The sequence below is a fragment of the Suncus etruscus genome, chromosome 7, assembly GCF_024139225.1.
Source record: "Suncus etruscus isolate mSunEtr1 chromosome 7, mSunEtr1.pri.cur, whole genome shotgun sequence".
Classification (NCBI taxonomy): Eukaryota; Metazoa; Chordata; class Mammalia; order Eulipotyphla; family Soricidae; genus Suncus; species Suncus etruscus.
Genome location: NC_064854.1, coordinates 48,265,204 through 48,281,583, shown reverse-complemented (window position 1 = coordinate 48,281,583; position 16,380 = coordinate 48,265,204). Strand labels below are relative to the sequence as shown.

The 16,380-nt window shown below is 36.4% G+C and overlaps 2 protein-coding genes across 4 annotated transcripts in view; one reads left to right on the top strand and one right to left on the bottom strand.

The window, feature by feature from the left end:
• AKT3 (AKT serine/threonine kinase 3) overlaps positions 1-16,380 on the bottom strand; it is a 344,608-nt gene that overhangs the window by 256,218 nt on the left and 72,010 nt on the right. The window lies entirely within an intron of this gene.
• LOC126013477 (claudin domain-containing protein 1-like) lies at positions 5,253-6,980 on the top strand. Its single transcript, XM_049776595.1, has one exon. It carries the CDS (start codon positions 5,333-5,335, stop codon positions 6,065-6,067), a length of 735 nt encoding a protein of 244 aa, XP_049632552.1. The 5' UTR covers positions 5,253-5,332; the 3' UTR covers positions 6,068-6,980.

Below are 16,380 nucleotides of genomic sequence, written 5' to 3'. Positions count from 1 at the left end.
AGGACCGCGGTTCGATCCCCCGGTGTCCCATATGGTCCCCCCAAGCCAGGGGCAATTTCTGAGCGCTTAGCCAGGAGTAACCCCTGAGCATCAAATGGGTGTGGCCGAGAAACCAAAAAAAAAAAAAAAAAGCCACGAGTAACCCCTGAGTGCTGTTAGGTGTGGCCTAAAAAGAAGGAGAAAAAAGAAAAGAAGGTTCTATTACATTAGGGAGTTTTTATATACTGAAAAATTAGAATATAAATTGTTCATAAACATAAAAAGTTCAAACTAAGTTTTATAATGATGTTTTTAAATTTTAGTATATATATGCTATAATGGATAAAAATTTAATATGTTAATAAATACCAAGCTGGCTTAGAGCCAGAAACAATGAGTTATACAAAAATTAATGTGACAAACATAACACAAACAAAAATTGTGGCAGTATACATTTTTGGGGAGGAGGGTCACACCCAGATGCGCTTAGGGCTTACTCCTGACTCTACGCTCAGAAATCACTCCTGGCAAGCTCGGGGGACCATATGGGATGCCAGGATTCGAACCACCAACCTTCTGCCTGCACCTTACCTCCATGCTATCTCTCTGGCCCAGTGGCAGTATACTTTTACTATAATGATCTTTTGACTGCTTTATAATGAAATGCAGTAATTCTATCATTGAGCTAAATATGAAAACTATAAAGAGTAAAAACAAATAAAAGTATTATATATGTAATAATAAATATTATGTATTTCTGCGAAATTCAACAACAAAGCTATGTCAATTTTTCTTATTGTGTTCCTGTTCAATAATTATATTTCAATTGTATGGATAAGAGTTTCAAGTGATCAGTAGAGATTTTCTTGCACGTGGGAAGGCCCGGTTATGGCTCTAGCAACCACCTAGTAATATCAATCCTGAGTATCCTGGGTCTACCTAAGCACTTGATGGGAATAGCCATAGATTCTTTAACACTGACAACTGTGGTGATGATGATGATGATGATGACGACGACGATGATGATATATTGCATAGTTGTCCAAAAACAACGATGACGATGATATATTGCATAGTTGTCCAAAAACAAGACTCAAACTGAGAAATCTTACAAATAGACAGAAAAATCTGACAAGTTTTCTATACATAAAAACCTTCTTTGAAAATAAAAATATAAAAAGCAAAACTATATTTTTGAGATCCTGTTTGTTTAAAATTAAAAATTAATCAAAAATGGGGGAAAATCTATACAATTCTTATACTTAAGAACAGAAAGTCACATAAAGAAGGCTTTACAAGTCACACACACATAATTATAGTGTATACATATACAAATCTTAACCGCTTAGAAATAATCTGTTTCATCAGTGCTTAAAAAATTCATTCATGCCTATAAAATCAAAATCAATCTAACAAATACCTAAAGTAGTACTTGGGGAAAAATACTTCACAAACTTTAATGCTGCCTTTAAGAAAATTATAAAATGCATTGGGTATTACTATTTTATCTGCTTAACTTAGCAAATACAAATCAGCAAAGCAAGAAAAATATGAGATAGATAAAACTTTTCAGATTTTCTTGTTATGAATGATGCACTCTTTCAATATGTAGCTACAGAATAAGATACCTGGATCATACAGAATAAAACTAGAGTTTCCTTTAATAGCACAGAAAAAAATTAAACATCGTAGGAAATTATCATCTATGCAAATATATCACACAAATACATGAATGTTCCCATTTTTTTCTATTATAAAGAGATATCTCAACCTGATAAACTATTAAAGCCTGTCTACATAGGTCTGATTTTCAGTCTTACAGCTTGAAGGATGTTAGAGCCAGTTTTGCCTTATGAATCAGACTGACCTCTAGTGGCAATTCCATAGAATAGTAAATACTTGATACTCTACAATCAGTAACTAGAACAGGATAGGCATTCAAATAATACATGAATAAACTACTTTGTTTTTATAATCACAATATTATAATTTCCTCACTCCTACTAGATTTCCTCCTTTCTTTTCCTTGTTATTTCTAATCCTAAATTCTGCCACTGTATTCTCAATCTGTAACCTCCCTCCATCATTTGTCTCATTCTCTATGAACAAAACATTTTGGAGGCAGTGGGGAAGGGGCCTTACAGGGTGGTGCTCAAAGTTTACTCCTGGCTCTGCATTTAGGAATTATTCCTGGTGATACTCATGGAGACTGGACTCATAAAATACAAACGCCATACAATAGTACTGTTTCTACGGCCCTTCATCTGCCTTTCTGGAAGTGGTACCCAGTTTATAAATATACACCTTATGTATATTCTCTATTTTTTTGTATAATCTTCTGAATATTGTTATAGTAAAACATGAAACTAAACCAAGTTAATCTATTATAAATAATGCAACACTGGGGCTTGAGCACAATAGGTAGGGCACTTTCCTTAAGCAGTCCACCAGGCTTCAATTCTTGGCATCCCATATCATCACAAGAGCCTGCCAGGAATCATTTCTGAGTGCAGAGCCAGAGGTAACCCCTGAGCACTACCAGTTATGCCCCCCAAAATATAAACAAATAAATGATGCACCCCTGCTAAATTACCATGAGTAGACTCATAAATGATTATTTACCAAGTAATAATACACAGTAATAAATTATTTACCCTTTTTTTTTGCTTTATTGAGATTATGGTACTATTAATAATGGGTTTCTCAAATAACTACATGTCCAAACAAGTTATAAAATTTCTTCTTTAAAAATATTTAATGACTGTAATTCTTTGGTTTACAATACTGTTAATAATGGTTTCTTGTGAGCCAAGAGATAGTACAGTGGACAGGGCACTTGCTTTGCATGCAGCAGCCAACTAGGCTCAATTCTCAGCACCCAAGAAGGTTTTTTAGCCCCGCCAAGAAGAATTCCTGAATACAAGTAAGCACTCAGCACAACCAGTTTGATCAAAAAAAAAAAAAAAGGCAAAAATAATGGTATCTCATGCACATAATTCCAACATCACACCCATCATCAGTGTACCCACATACCTCTCTCAAAGACTCCTAACATCTACCACTCTTAAACCCTCCTAAACTCAATTGTGTGACTCAGAAGCATCATGTTTTCTGAACCTTTGTTGCTACCTCAATAATAACCTGTCTTCCTAACCCTATTTAAATAAAACTTTTTCCCCAAACCCTTTCTCTCATATTATGAAATGAATTAACTCATAAAAAACGTGGAAGCTACTAACTGTAAAACCTTTTTTTGAGGAGGGTCACACCCAGCAGTGCTCAGGGGACCATATGGGATGCTGGGATTCTAGCCACCATCCTTCTGCATGCGACAAATGCCCTACCTCAATGCTATCTCTCCGACCCCTGTAAATAACTTCTTAATTATCCACTTAAGACTACTTAGAATCTCTTCCGTCCCTATTTCTAAGTACACACATACACACACACACACACACACACACAATACATGCACACTCATATGCATCCTCCTTCCAAGTAGTACCTCCTCTTTTTGTTTATCTAAGATTGAGTTCCTGAATCTTAAGAATGTCCTGCAACATTTTATTCCTTATATACTTATAAATATGCTTACCTCATTCAAACATCTTTCTTTGATCTAAAACAATCCATTCTCTTTCCTTTTATTAAAAAAGCAAAAAAACCTATGTTCTCCATTTCATTAATACCCATTCTTAAACACATTACCATTTTCTACCACTATTTTAATAAATCCTTTCACTAAACTGTTCAGATACATTGTTACAAAGAGATACATTACCAAAAGATTGAGTTTCAATCATAGAATATCCAACACCCATTTCTTCACCAGTGAACATTTCTCACCACTAAATCTCCAGTTTCTCTCCCCCTATCTGCCTTTATGACAAATATTTTTACTATCGATTCCTTTTTTTAGACACTGTGGTTTGCAAAAGTTACTGAAGGTTTATAAGGCATATCATTTTAGATCCTTCACATCCAGTTATTGTCCAGAGTGATAGTTTCCGAATGTCTCTGCCTAGTCGGTTTCTTCTCTGTCCTAACTGCATTCCCTCACTCTGTGGTAAGCCTCCTTCCAAGGATCAATTCCGTGAAGAAAGTGGCATGGTAAAACAGAAGTTAATTTGCCAGTGAAGCTAGCTGCTATTTATATTCTGCTAATCTGTAGCCCGTGCACTTATTAAACCCATTTGTGTAAATTTTCCACATTACAGACTGTCTTCAAATGAACAGATTTAAGTTATATTAGCATGCACAGTATGTTAATATGTTTAGATAACATACATATATGTACTATTGATATACATATATGTCAACACGTGGTCAATTAGGTTAGATTCATAGTACTTTTATTGGTTCCACAACCCTCCAGGAGTGATCCTTGAGTGCAGAGACAGGAGTAAGCCCAGAGTAAAGCCAGGTGTGATGTGGCACAAAAAAAAAGTTTTAAATCTAAATATATCTCACTCTATCTTCTAAGTTATTAGTAAATATCTTTTGGTTGGTCTGTTTAGTGTGTAATTTACTAAAATACAAGAAGAAACAAACACATCATATTTTATTAGTAGTATTATCTTAAACACCTAATGACAAATATGACAGTAGTTAGGTTTCAGTCATGTAAAAAACACCCGCCTTCACCACTGCAACGTTCCCATCACCAATCTCCCAAATCTCCCTCCTCCCCACCCCAATCCCATCTGTACTCTAGACAGGCTTTCCACTCCCTCATTCATTCACATTGTTATGATAGTTCTCAGTGTAGTCATTTCTCTAACTGCAATCATCACTCTTTGTGGTGAGCTTCATGTCATGAGCTGGACCTTCCAATACTCCTCTATTTTACCTCTGAGAGTTATTGCAAAAATGCCTTTTATTTTTCTTAGAACTCATAGATGTGAGAATATTCAGCATCTTTCTCTCTCCCTCTGTCTTATTTCACTCAGCATAAGAGACTGCATATACATCCATGTATAGGAAAGTTTCATGACTTCATCTCTCCTGATGGCTGCATAATATTCCATTGTGGATATGTATCACAGTTTCTTTAGCCATTCATATGTTGAAGGGCATCTTGGTTGTTTCCAGAGTCTGGCTATTGTAAATACCACTGCAATGAATATAGGTGTGAGGGAGAGATTTTTTGCATGGTACTTTTGTGTTCCTGCGACTGGTACAGCGGGATCATATGGGAGCTCAATTTCCAATTTTTGGAGGAATCTCCATATCGCTTTCCATAAAAATTGGACAAGATGGCCAGAGGAGGCGCGGGGAGAGCAGGGTGCAGTGGTCAGAGCTGGAGGGAGAAGCTGTGGGAGCAAGAGGATGGGCGAGCAGTCTGAATGCCAGAATGGATAACCGTTTTGCAACCGCATTTGTAATTGCTTGTGTCCTTAGCCTCATATCCACCATCTACATGGCAGCCTCCATTGGCACAGACTTCTGGTATGAATATCGAAGTCCAGTTCAGGATAATTTCAGCGAATTGAACAAAAGCCTTTGGGATGACTTTGACAGTGACGAGACAGATGAAAAGACTTACAACGATGCACTTTTCCTATGTAATGGCACTCTGGGATTGTGGAGACGCTGCATTACTAGACCCGACCATGCAGATTCACTCAATATGGTCACAAAATGCACTAGTTTCACACTGAATGAGCAGTTTATGGAGAAGTTTGTTTATCCTGGAGACCATAACAGTGGGATCGATCTGCTGCGGACCTATCTTTGGTGGTGCCAGTTTCTTTTACCTTTTGTTAGTCTAGGTTTGATGTTCTTTGGGGCTTTGATTGGACTTTGTGCTTGCATCTGCAGAAGCTTGTATCCTGCTATTGCCACAGGCATTCTTCATCTTCTTGCTGGTCTTTGTACACTGGGCTCAGTCAGTTGTTATGTTGCTGGAATTGAGCTTCTCCACCAGAAACTAAGGCTGCCGGATGATGTGTCTGGAGAATTTGGATGGTCCTTCTGTCTGGCCTGTGTGTCAGCTCCTTTACAGTTTATGGCATCTGCTCTCTTCATCTGGGCCGCTCATACCAACAGGAAAGAGTACACGTTAATGAAGGCCTATCGTGTGGCATGAGAAGGAAGCCGCTTACTTTAAAATTGCCAGTTTTATTTTTTTTTAATATCAATGTTTTCCCTTATCTCCCTCCCAAGTTGTTCTTCAAACTTTGTGAGTAAATCATTTTATCCTAAAAAAGAAAATCCATTTAATTTATATACATCCAGTCTCCTGTTAACAAGACTAAAATTTACATGGATAAATCTGAGTGATTTCATTTTACAAACTGAGCTTGGTTTAGTCTAGACTGAAAGAAATAAGAAGACACTTGACACACTGGTGGAAGAAAATTGCTACTGGAAATGGAGCCAAAAGTTTTCTTGATCTCTTGTGAAGACTTTTCACTAATGTAATTGTATCTGTTTAACTGGGAACATTTGTTTCTTTGGAAAACTCTCATGGTCATCAAAACTTTATGCTCACTTCACTATTACTGATAGCCACAGCTATTCTGTTTTCAAAGACTACAGCTGTATAAAATAAGGACATTATCTAAGATTCTTTTTCATAAGTATTCACTTATAGCTTCATCAGAAGTGGAATACACTGACTATAAGAAAGGGAATGACACACAGTGATTAATTGCAATTCTGATTTTGTCATTGAATGAATTTCAGTTCAACCAGACAAGAGAATTAACTTTACTTCACTTTTCTTTAAAGCTCCATTTTTGTTGGATTTTTGGTACCTCAAACTAATTTTTTTTTCTCCATTCCTCTTTAAGTTCTGTGCTTATTAAGAGTACTTCTCCATCCCACCCCTACCCCTTTCTAACAGTATATTGGATCACAGAGTAATTCTCCAATTGTTGTCCATTCTAGCTATGTACCACAAAAAAAAAAAAAAAAAAAAAAAAGGTTCCATCATAATGACCCTCCAGAGCTAGGAAAACTACCACAAGATTAAAGCTTTGGCTGGTCAGTGATTTTCAGCTATGGTCTTTATTTCTTGTGGTGAAATGATGTGCCTTTCCTTGCCTGACTCCATTCCTGATGTATATCAAGGTTATTTAATGTCTTCTAATTCAGTCATTTTTTATAAACATGTCTATAAACATCGAACTTTTAAGAAATCTTATTTATTTATTCCATTACTATAGCCCTTACAGATTTTAAAACAATGTAACTAGTAGTTTCTTACACTGTCCTAAATCTGTTTTTTTTTTAAATAAAAAAATGAAAAGAAAAACAAAAAAAAAATTGGACAAGATGGCATTCCCACTATCAGTCAATAGAAGTTCCTTTCTGTCCACATCCTCACCAACACTGCTTGTTCTCATTCTTTGTGATGTGCAACAATCTCTGTGACGTGAGATGGTACCTCATAGTTGTTTTGATTTGCATCTCCCTGATGATTAGTGATGTGGAGCATTTTTTCATGTGCCTTTTGGCCATTTGTATTTCTTCTTTGAAAAGGTGTTCATTTCTTCTCCCTATTTTTTGATGGGATTAGATGTTTTTGTCTTGTAAAGTTCCATCAGTGCACAGTGTATTTTGGATATTAGCCCCTTATCTGATGGGTGTTGGCTGAATAATTTCTCCTACTCAGTGGGTGGCTCTTGTATCCTTGGCACTATTTCCTATGAAGTTCAGAAGCTTCTCAACTTAATATATTTCCATCTGTTTATCTCTGTTTCCACTTGTTTGGAGAGTGCTGTTTCCTTCTTAAAGATGCCTTTAGTCTAAATGTCATGGAATGTTTTGCCTACGTGTTGTTCTATATACCTTATTGTTTCAGGTCTGATATCAAAGCCTTTAATTCATTTGAATTTACCTACGTACATAATGTTACCTGGAGTTCTGGGTTCGCTTTTTTGCAAGTGGCTAACCAGAAGTACCAACACCACTTGTTGAAGAGGCTTTCCTTGCTCCATTTAGGATTTCTTGCTCCTTTATCAAAAATTATGTAATTGTATGTCTTGGAAGCAATCTGAATACTCAAGCCTATTCCACGGACCTAAGGTTCTGTCTTTATTCCAATACAATGCTGTTTTTTGATAATACAGGTTTTTTTGTAATACAGTTTAAAGTTGGAGAAAGTAATGCCTCCCATATTCCTTTTCCCAAGGATTGCTTTAGCTATTCGAGGGTGTTTATTGTTCCAAATGAATTTCAGAAGTGTTTGATCCACATCTATGAAGAATGTCATGGGTGTCTTTAAAGGGATCGCAGTTAATCTATGCAGTGCTTTGGGGAATACTGCCATTTTAATTATGTTAATCCTGCCAATCCATTAGCAGGGTATGTGTTTCCATTTCCGTGTGTCCACTCTTATTTCTCGGAGCAGAGCTTTATAGTTTTCTTTGTATAGTTCCTTCACGTGTTTGGTCAAGTTGACTCCAATATATTTGAGTTTGTGTGACACTGATGTGAATGGGGTTGTTTTCTTAATGTCCATTTCCTCCCTGTCATTATTGGTTAATAAAAAGGCCATTGATTTCTGTGTGGTAATTTTGTAGCCTGCCACAATGCAATATGAATCTTATTGTTTCTAGATGCTTTTTGGTAGAGTCTTTAGGGTTTTCTAAGTAGAGTATCATGTCATCTGCAAACAGTGAGAGCTTGACTTAATCCTTTCCTATTGGGATTCCACTGATATATTTTTCTTGCCTAACAGCTATCGCAAGTACTTGCAGTACTATGTTAAATAGGAGTGGAGAGAGAGGACAACCTTATCTTGTACTTTAGACAGAGGTCTTTTCATTTTTCTCCATTGAAGATAATATTTGCCACTGGCTTGTGGTAGGTCGCCTTACCTATATTGAGAAAGGTTCCTATCATTAACACTTTGCTAAAAGTTTTTATCAAGAATAGGTGTTGGGCCTTATCAAATGCTTTCTCTGCATCTATTAATATAATCATGTGGTTTTTATTTTTCTTGTTGATGTTGTGTATTAGCTTGATAGATTTACGATGTTAAACGATCTTTGCATTCCTGGGATGAAACATACTTGATGGTAGTGAATGATCTTCTTGATGAGTCATTACTTATTTTCTAGGATTTTGTTGAGGAGGATCTTTGCATCCGTGTTCATCAGATGTGTTCCCGTTCTTTCAATTTCATGGAAGAGTCTGGCCAGGATTGGTGGTAGTTCCTCTTGAAAGGTTAGAAAGAATTTATTAGTGAAACCATCTGGGCCTGGGCTTTTATTTTTGGGCAGACATTTGATTACCGTTTTAATTTCCTCAATAGTGATGGGGGTGGTTAAATATGCTACATCCTACTTATTCAACCACAAAAGGTTATAGTAATCCAAGAATGTATCCATTTCTTCCAGGTTCTCATGTTTAGTGGCACAGAGTTTCTCAAAGTAGTCTCTGATTACCCTTTGAATCTCTGCAATATCTCCTTCTCCTTTTCATTTCTGATACAGGTTATCAAGTTTCTCTTTCTCTCTTTCTTTGTGAGTTTTGCCAATGGTCTATCAATCTTGTTTATTTTTTCAAAGAACCAACTTCTGCTTTCGTTGATCTTTCGATGTTTTTTTTTTTTGGGGGGGGGTTCTACTTCATTGATTTCTGCTCTCAGCTTTGTTATTTCCTTCTGTCTATTTTTGGTTCCTTTTGTTGATCATTTTCTAATTTTATAAGCTGTGTCATTAAGCTACTGAGGTATTCCTTCCTTCCTATGAATTTTCCTTTCAGTACTGCTTTTGCTGTGTCCCATAGATTCTGATAGTTTGTTTCTTTATTGTCATTTATTTCCAGTAAAGTTTTGATTTCCTCTTTGATTTCATCTCAGACCCACTAGTTATTCAGTAGTAAGCTGTTTAATTTACAGGTATTAAAAGTTTTTCTTGTGTGTCCGTTTGTAGTTCACATCTAATTTCAAAGCCTTGTAGTCAGCGAAGGTAGCCTGGAAAATTTCTATCCTCTTGATTTTATGCAGATATGTTTTATGTGCCAGCATGTTGTCTATCCTGGAGAATGACCCATGTATGTTGGAGAAGAATGTGTATCCAGGTTTCTGGGGATGAAGTTTCCGATGTATATCTACTAGGCCTCTTTCTTCCATTTCTCTTTTCATGGCTAGTATTTTTTTTGTTGGGTTTCAGTCTGGTTGACCTATCAAGTGGTGACAGGGCCATGTTGAGATGTCCCACAATTATTGTGTTATTATTGATGTCTTCTTTCAAATTTGTCAATAACTGTGTTAGATATTTTGCTGGTGTCTCATTGGGTGCGTATATGTTTAGTGGTGTGATTACTTCTTGTTGCACATATCCCTTTATTAGTACAACGTGTCCATCTTTGTCCCTTACAACTTTCTGACTCTAAAGTTTGTGTCATCTGATATTAATGGCCACCCCTGTTTTTTTAAGGTGCTGTTTGCTTGAATGATTTTCCTTCAGCCTTTGATTTTGAGTCTGTTTGTTCTGACTATTCAGGTGTGTTTCTTGTAGGCAGCAGAAGGCTGGATTCATATATTTGATCCATTTTACCACTCTCTGTCTCTTAATTGGTGCATTTAGTCCATTGACATTGAGGGAGATGATTGTCATAATATTTAATATCATCTTTGTGTATAAGTTTGGTGTGTTTATTGGTCTGTCTTATCTTTAAGTAGACCTTTCAGTTTTTCCTTTAAGGCTGGTTTTGCATCTGTAAAGTTTCTGAGCTGTCACTTATCTGTAAAGGCTATATATCCTTCCTTCGACCCTGAATGTGAGTTGAGCTGGGTGCAGTATTCTAGGTGAAGCATCCATTTCAGGCTTCTCAAAATACCCCACCACTGTCTTCTGGCCTTGAGGTTTTCTTGTGACATGTCTGCTGTAAATCTTAAGGATGCTCCTTTGAATGTAATTTTTTTTTGATCATGCTGCTTTCAGTGTTCTATCTCTATCTGTGCAATTCTTCATTGTGATTAGGATGTGTCTTGGGATGTTTTTCTTCAGGTCTCTTTTAGTTGGTACTCTTCAGGCATGCAGGATTTGATTGCATGCAGTCTTTAGCTCTGCGAGTTTCTCTATGATGATGTCTTTAACTGTTGATTCTTCCTGGAGATCTCCTTCCTGGGCCTCTGGGACTCCAAGCATTCTTATGTATGTAGTTTCTGTTGAGTTTATCAAAGACTTCTATTTTCATCTGTTCACATTCTTTGAGTACTTTTTCCATTGTCTGATGGTTTGCCTTAAAGTTCTTTTCAAATCACTTCTGCTGTATAGAGTTGTTCTGCATTTCTTCTTCCACTTCACTAATTCTGTCCTTGGCTGCTGTTACCCTGTTGGGAGAGGTTTTCCATTGAAGTTTTCAGTTCAGCTACAATGGTTTTCAGAACTGTTATTTCAGTTTGGAGTTTTCTGATTTCTCTTTGTGTTCTGTTCAGCTAGAGCTATGTTTTCTTTGAATTTCATGAGGACCCTCATATTTCTATTTTAAACTCCTTATCTGAGAGATTAACCAGATGGTTGGCATTTTTCGGATCATCAGACCTGTCATCTTCATTTAATATTTCTGATGTTGTTTTGCATTGTTTCCCCATTGTCATGCTTGCTGAGTGGTTTTTTTCTACATTTTATGGTAAAGTTCATTTACTAGATATACACTCACCCAACCTGCTCAGGTGTTGTTTTAGGACCCAAAGTGCTCATAAGCCAGCCCTCAGTAGTGGCATCAGTGATCATTGGAATCGCCTGGACAGATTCTTGGAACATGGACAGGTGTCCAAGGGCACCTCAGTCTCTCTGCGTCTTTCAGGGATTCTGTGCGGGTGTTGGTCTCAAACTCTCACGGCTCAGGCACCCAAAATCCACATCACATTTTAAACTTAAAAATAACTTTCTTTTGTCTTAGCTGTTGGTACAAATCTATTAAAGTTTAATACTTTGAAAGGATTACTTCTAAGATGATCATATTTTACTTTTGAAAATTGTTCTATGTATTAGTGTAATTTACATAAAAGCAGATAAAATTTTAAATGTTTCTCAACAATAACTACTAAAGGGAAAATTTATCAGAGTTTTGAAGAAAAAAATGTTTTAAGTATCTTTCTATGCTAACTCTGCAATATAAAAATTTTTGCCACAGGCAAATTTTAGTGTATACAAAGACTCATTCATAGACCTACAGTGATAGGCTGTATAAAACATACCCAAGATAATGATAAATAAAGTAGATATTTCTGCCAAATCCTTATATTTGGATTTAAGTTTCAAAATGCTTAAATCAACAATACTCTAAGAAATGCAATATATCTAAATTTCTTGCATATAGTATTCACTTTTACTGTTTTTAAAGTTATATCTTTATTTATATTTTGTTTTCTTTTTCTCGTAAATTAATGGAGAAAGACATAATAATCTCTTATGTCCTGTTTTAAAGGGCCTTGGTAAATCTAGTCCATTGTTGAAGGAACATGGGTACTTGGATATGGGAGGTAAATGAAGATTCCAATCAGATACGCAAAATGGAAAAGAATAAAATATTTACTATTGAATTAACTTTTATCTCCAGGAACAACATTGGAATACAGAAAAGAACTGAGACATGTAGGAAAATGGGCAGGTGAAAAGGAGAAATAGAAAAGCTAGAAACTGGTAATTAAGACTATCAAGTGGCTTGATTTCAGATGCTGAATGGCTTACCAAACCATCTGCTCTTATGTTTACAAGTGTCTAAACTACTCTAATTAGCCAACAAGCTATTTCTATTAGATAAAGATACTATAATCCAACTAAAACTCCATAGACTCCAGGAAAAGTACAGAGATCTACCTACAAAAGTCTTACTGGTTAAAACATCTAATGCCCTTGAACCATGGTTAACATTGTATACAATGTCCAAGTCAATGCTCACTTGAAAGTCTCTAATAATTAATATGATTGGAAGTTACTTTACTTTTCAGATAAATCACCAAAATTAGTAGTTATAAGAACACTTTGAATTAAAGTAAAACCTGAAAATTACAAAAAAATGATAAAATCAAGCATAAGTAACTACAAGATTTATTTAAAAATAAATATAACATTTTAAATAGTCTTGTAATGGTGAATTGATTATAGTAAGTATTAAAAGCTCTCTGAACAGCTTTGATTCTAAAATGAACATTCTTTGTATGAATTTGTACTAATTCAGCCTTCTTTGTGGTCTATGCTATAAATGTTATGGAAATTATGTACTACCCATATTCATTACCTAAATTTCACATAATAATAGGTCTGTCAAATTAATTTCCCTAAAATATATAAAACAATTATTCATTATTAAGGATTAATCACTTACCAAATTTAATTTTCTGAAACAACTACGTATCAAGTATATATACAAGTCTTAATTTTTATTTTCAACTTTTATTTTTTTCAAACAAACTTACAACATTTTTTGGATTTGGGGGTCACACCAATCAGTGCTCTAGTCTTACTCCTGAGTGTTGTCAGGGATTACTCCTAGTGGGCTTAGGGGACCATCAAACCGGTGTCAGCTGCATGCAAGCCAAAAAAAAAGCCTTCCCTATGGTACTCTCTCAAGCCACTAAAGTTTTATTTGTTTATCTGAAGGGTTCTTTTCAGACTATACCACATACAGCAGTGTTAATTCCTGTCTCTATGCTTAGTGGGCCATATGAATTGCCAGGAATAGAACCTGGGCCAGTCACATGCATGGTAAACACACTACCGCTACATCACCTCTCCAACCCCTAATTATTTTTTTTCTTATCTTTTTATTTTTTGGTTCACACCCAGTGGTACTCAGGAGTCACTCCTGGGGCTCAGGAGACCATGGCTCAGGAGACCATATGGAATACTGGGGATAGAACCTGGCTCGACCACATGCAAGGCAATTGCTCTACCTAGTGCAATAGCTGTGATCCATTTTTTAATTAATAAAATCAATACTTTGCAGATAGTTCCTTAGTTTGGAAATGCTATGTGCTTTTTAAATACACTGGTAACTTTGGATATTCAGAAAGTTTTGTCCAAAAGAATAATAGTGATTAACCATGAGGATGTGGAATACCTAAACAGACTATTGTGGAATAGCTGAAAAAGCACTATTGAGGAAACTGAAATGGTAATCAAAAATTTCCCAAAAACAAAAGCCTAAGTCTATACAGTAGATTCACTAGTAAATTTTTTCAAACTTGAAACAAGCCTACTACCAATCTTTTCCAAGATCTTCAAGGAAATTGAAGAAAAAGAAATATTACCAACCAGTTTTATGAAGGTAATATCACCTGGAAAACAAAGCAGATAGAGAAACCACAATAAAAGAGAAGTACAGGCCTATATCCTTGAAAAACATGTGCAAACAAATGTCCTCAATAAAGTATTAGCAAATAGAATCCAACATTTAATGAAGGTCATACATCATGACCAAATAAAATTTACTGAAGAAAAGCAAGGATGGTTTAATGCAAGTACATCAATATAAAACAATGTATTAATAAAAGAAAAATATAATTTACATGATCATAGCAATAGATACAGAGAAATAATTTGACAAAATCCAGCAACTATTCATGATAAAAAAAAAAAAACCTTTCAAAAGATGGGAACTAAAGGAACTTACCTCAATGTAGTCGAAGTTATTTACCACAAGCCAGTGGCAAACCTCACACTCAGTTAAAAAAAAAAGAGAGACTCACCTAAGTGCAGGTTATCCTACCTTACCAGCTAACGACAAGACAAAATCAGAAGACTTGTCACCCTGTGGTAGGTCCAAAAGCCAAGATCGCGATTTACAGATGGCTGCTAGAACCATGACCAGACTGTATACAGCCTGGGACCAATAAAAAAGCCCTAGTCTAGGGTTTGAACTACGACCTGCACAATAAACATGATCCCCAGTTCTAAAGGTCTGGCAGAGACCATTGTAACGGAATGGGGCTTCTGGAAGCACAAAGAAAGACGCTATCCTAGGTGCCATCCTAGGTTCAGTGCAAAGACCAAGATCACCAACCACAGAAGATGGATTAAAACAACACTGAGGTAACAGAACCTCTAGAACCACAAAGACTGACTTCATCATAAGTCCCGCCCCTGGATCTGTGCAGATACTGAGATCTCTAGACACAGAAGCCTGATTGTATCATCCAGGAGAGAGCAGAAGTCTTCCAAACACCACAAAAGCACCACCGGGAGAGTAAATGATCCTGAACAGAGTCTATAGTTAATCCGATGACAATATACTCCAAGGACGGAGAAACCCCATATCTCTTAGGCCAAGTGAATTCCTTTTCGAATGACCCCAATATTTACTGTGCCAGGGCAGGAGGGAAAAAACAAAAAAACAAAAAGCACAAAACCTTGGTTATATTTTATATATTATTTTATCTTCATTTATTATTATTATTTTTATTTACCTATTTTTGGTCAATTTCTCTGTTTGGGTGTGATTATTGAAGTTGTTGTCCCCAGTTATACTTATTTTTTCTCTTCCTTTCTGTTCTTTATTTATGTGCTATACCATGTTTCTTATATCAAGACCATGGCGGGTTGTTTTTTTTTTTTGTTTTTGTTTTTGTGGTGCTTATCGTTATTGTTGGAGTCCTCACTGGATATCTGACACTTCTTTTTGTACTGGTGGAGTGTTTCACCTTCTTTTTCTCCTTCGTCTCTCAAACCGATGATGAGAGCCTCTAGAAGAAATCCGCTTATTTTCAGCGCATTAGACTTTTACCCCAGTTTATTACTTTTCTCTTCTTCAAACAAAACCACGTAACTTGAACTAGCTAGTCCCGCCCCCCAGTTAGAGGGGGAAATAAGAGAGGCACCAGGACCAAACAGGTGCAAGACTACTAAGTAGTAGGCTAGATACAGAGGGGACTACATATTCTAGCAACCCTGGGGGTGAGGGAAGAGGATATGGGAGGTAGGGCAAAAACGGAGGTGTAGGGAGGACAATTTGGTGATGGGAATCCCCCCTGATTTTATGTAAATATATACCTAAAATATTGCCAACAATATGTAAGCCACTATGATCAAAATAAAAATTATATTTAAAAAAAAAAGAGAGACTCTAAGCCAGTGATGGCTAACCTTTTTGAGCCTGAGTGCCCAAACTGCCGTACAATGCCCGGTCCTCCCAATGGCCATTCCTCCCCTATTGTCAGGTGAGCTGCAAAGCAGACACCGGCACACTCGCCTCCCACCATGCCACATATCTTAATTGCGGATCTTCCCACATGCCAGCTGCAAGGCCTTCGCATGCCACTGCTGGCACGCGTGCCATAGGTTCACCATTGAGGCTCTAAGGGAAGCCTTTGCTCTAAGATCTATCACAAGGTTAACCCCTCTCACCACTTCCATTCAAAATAGTACTGGAAGTACTTGCCAGAGCAATTTATCAATAAAAAGATATTAAGTGGATTCCAGAGAAAAAAGTTAAGTAAGA

Coding starts and splice junctions, on each gene's coding strand:
- LOC126013477 (XM_049776595.1), top strand. CDS start 5,333: ATGGATAACCGTTTTGCAACCGCATTTGTAATTGCTTGTGTCCTTAGC.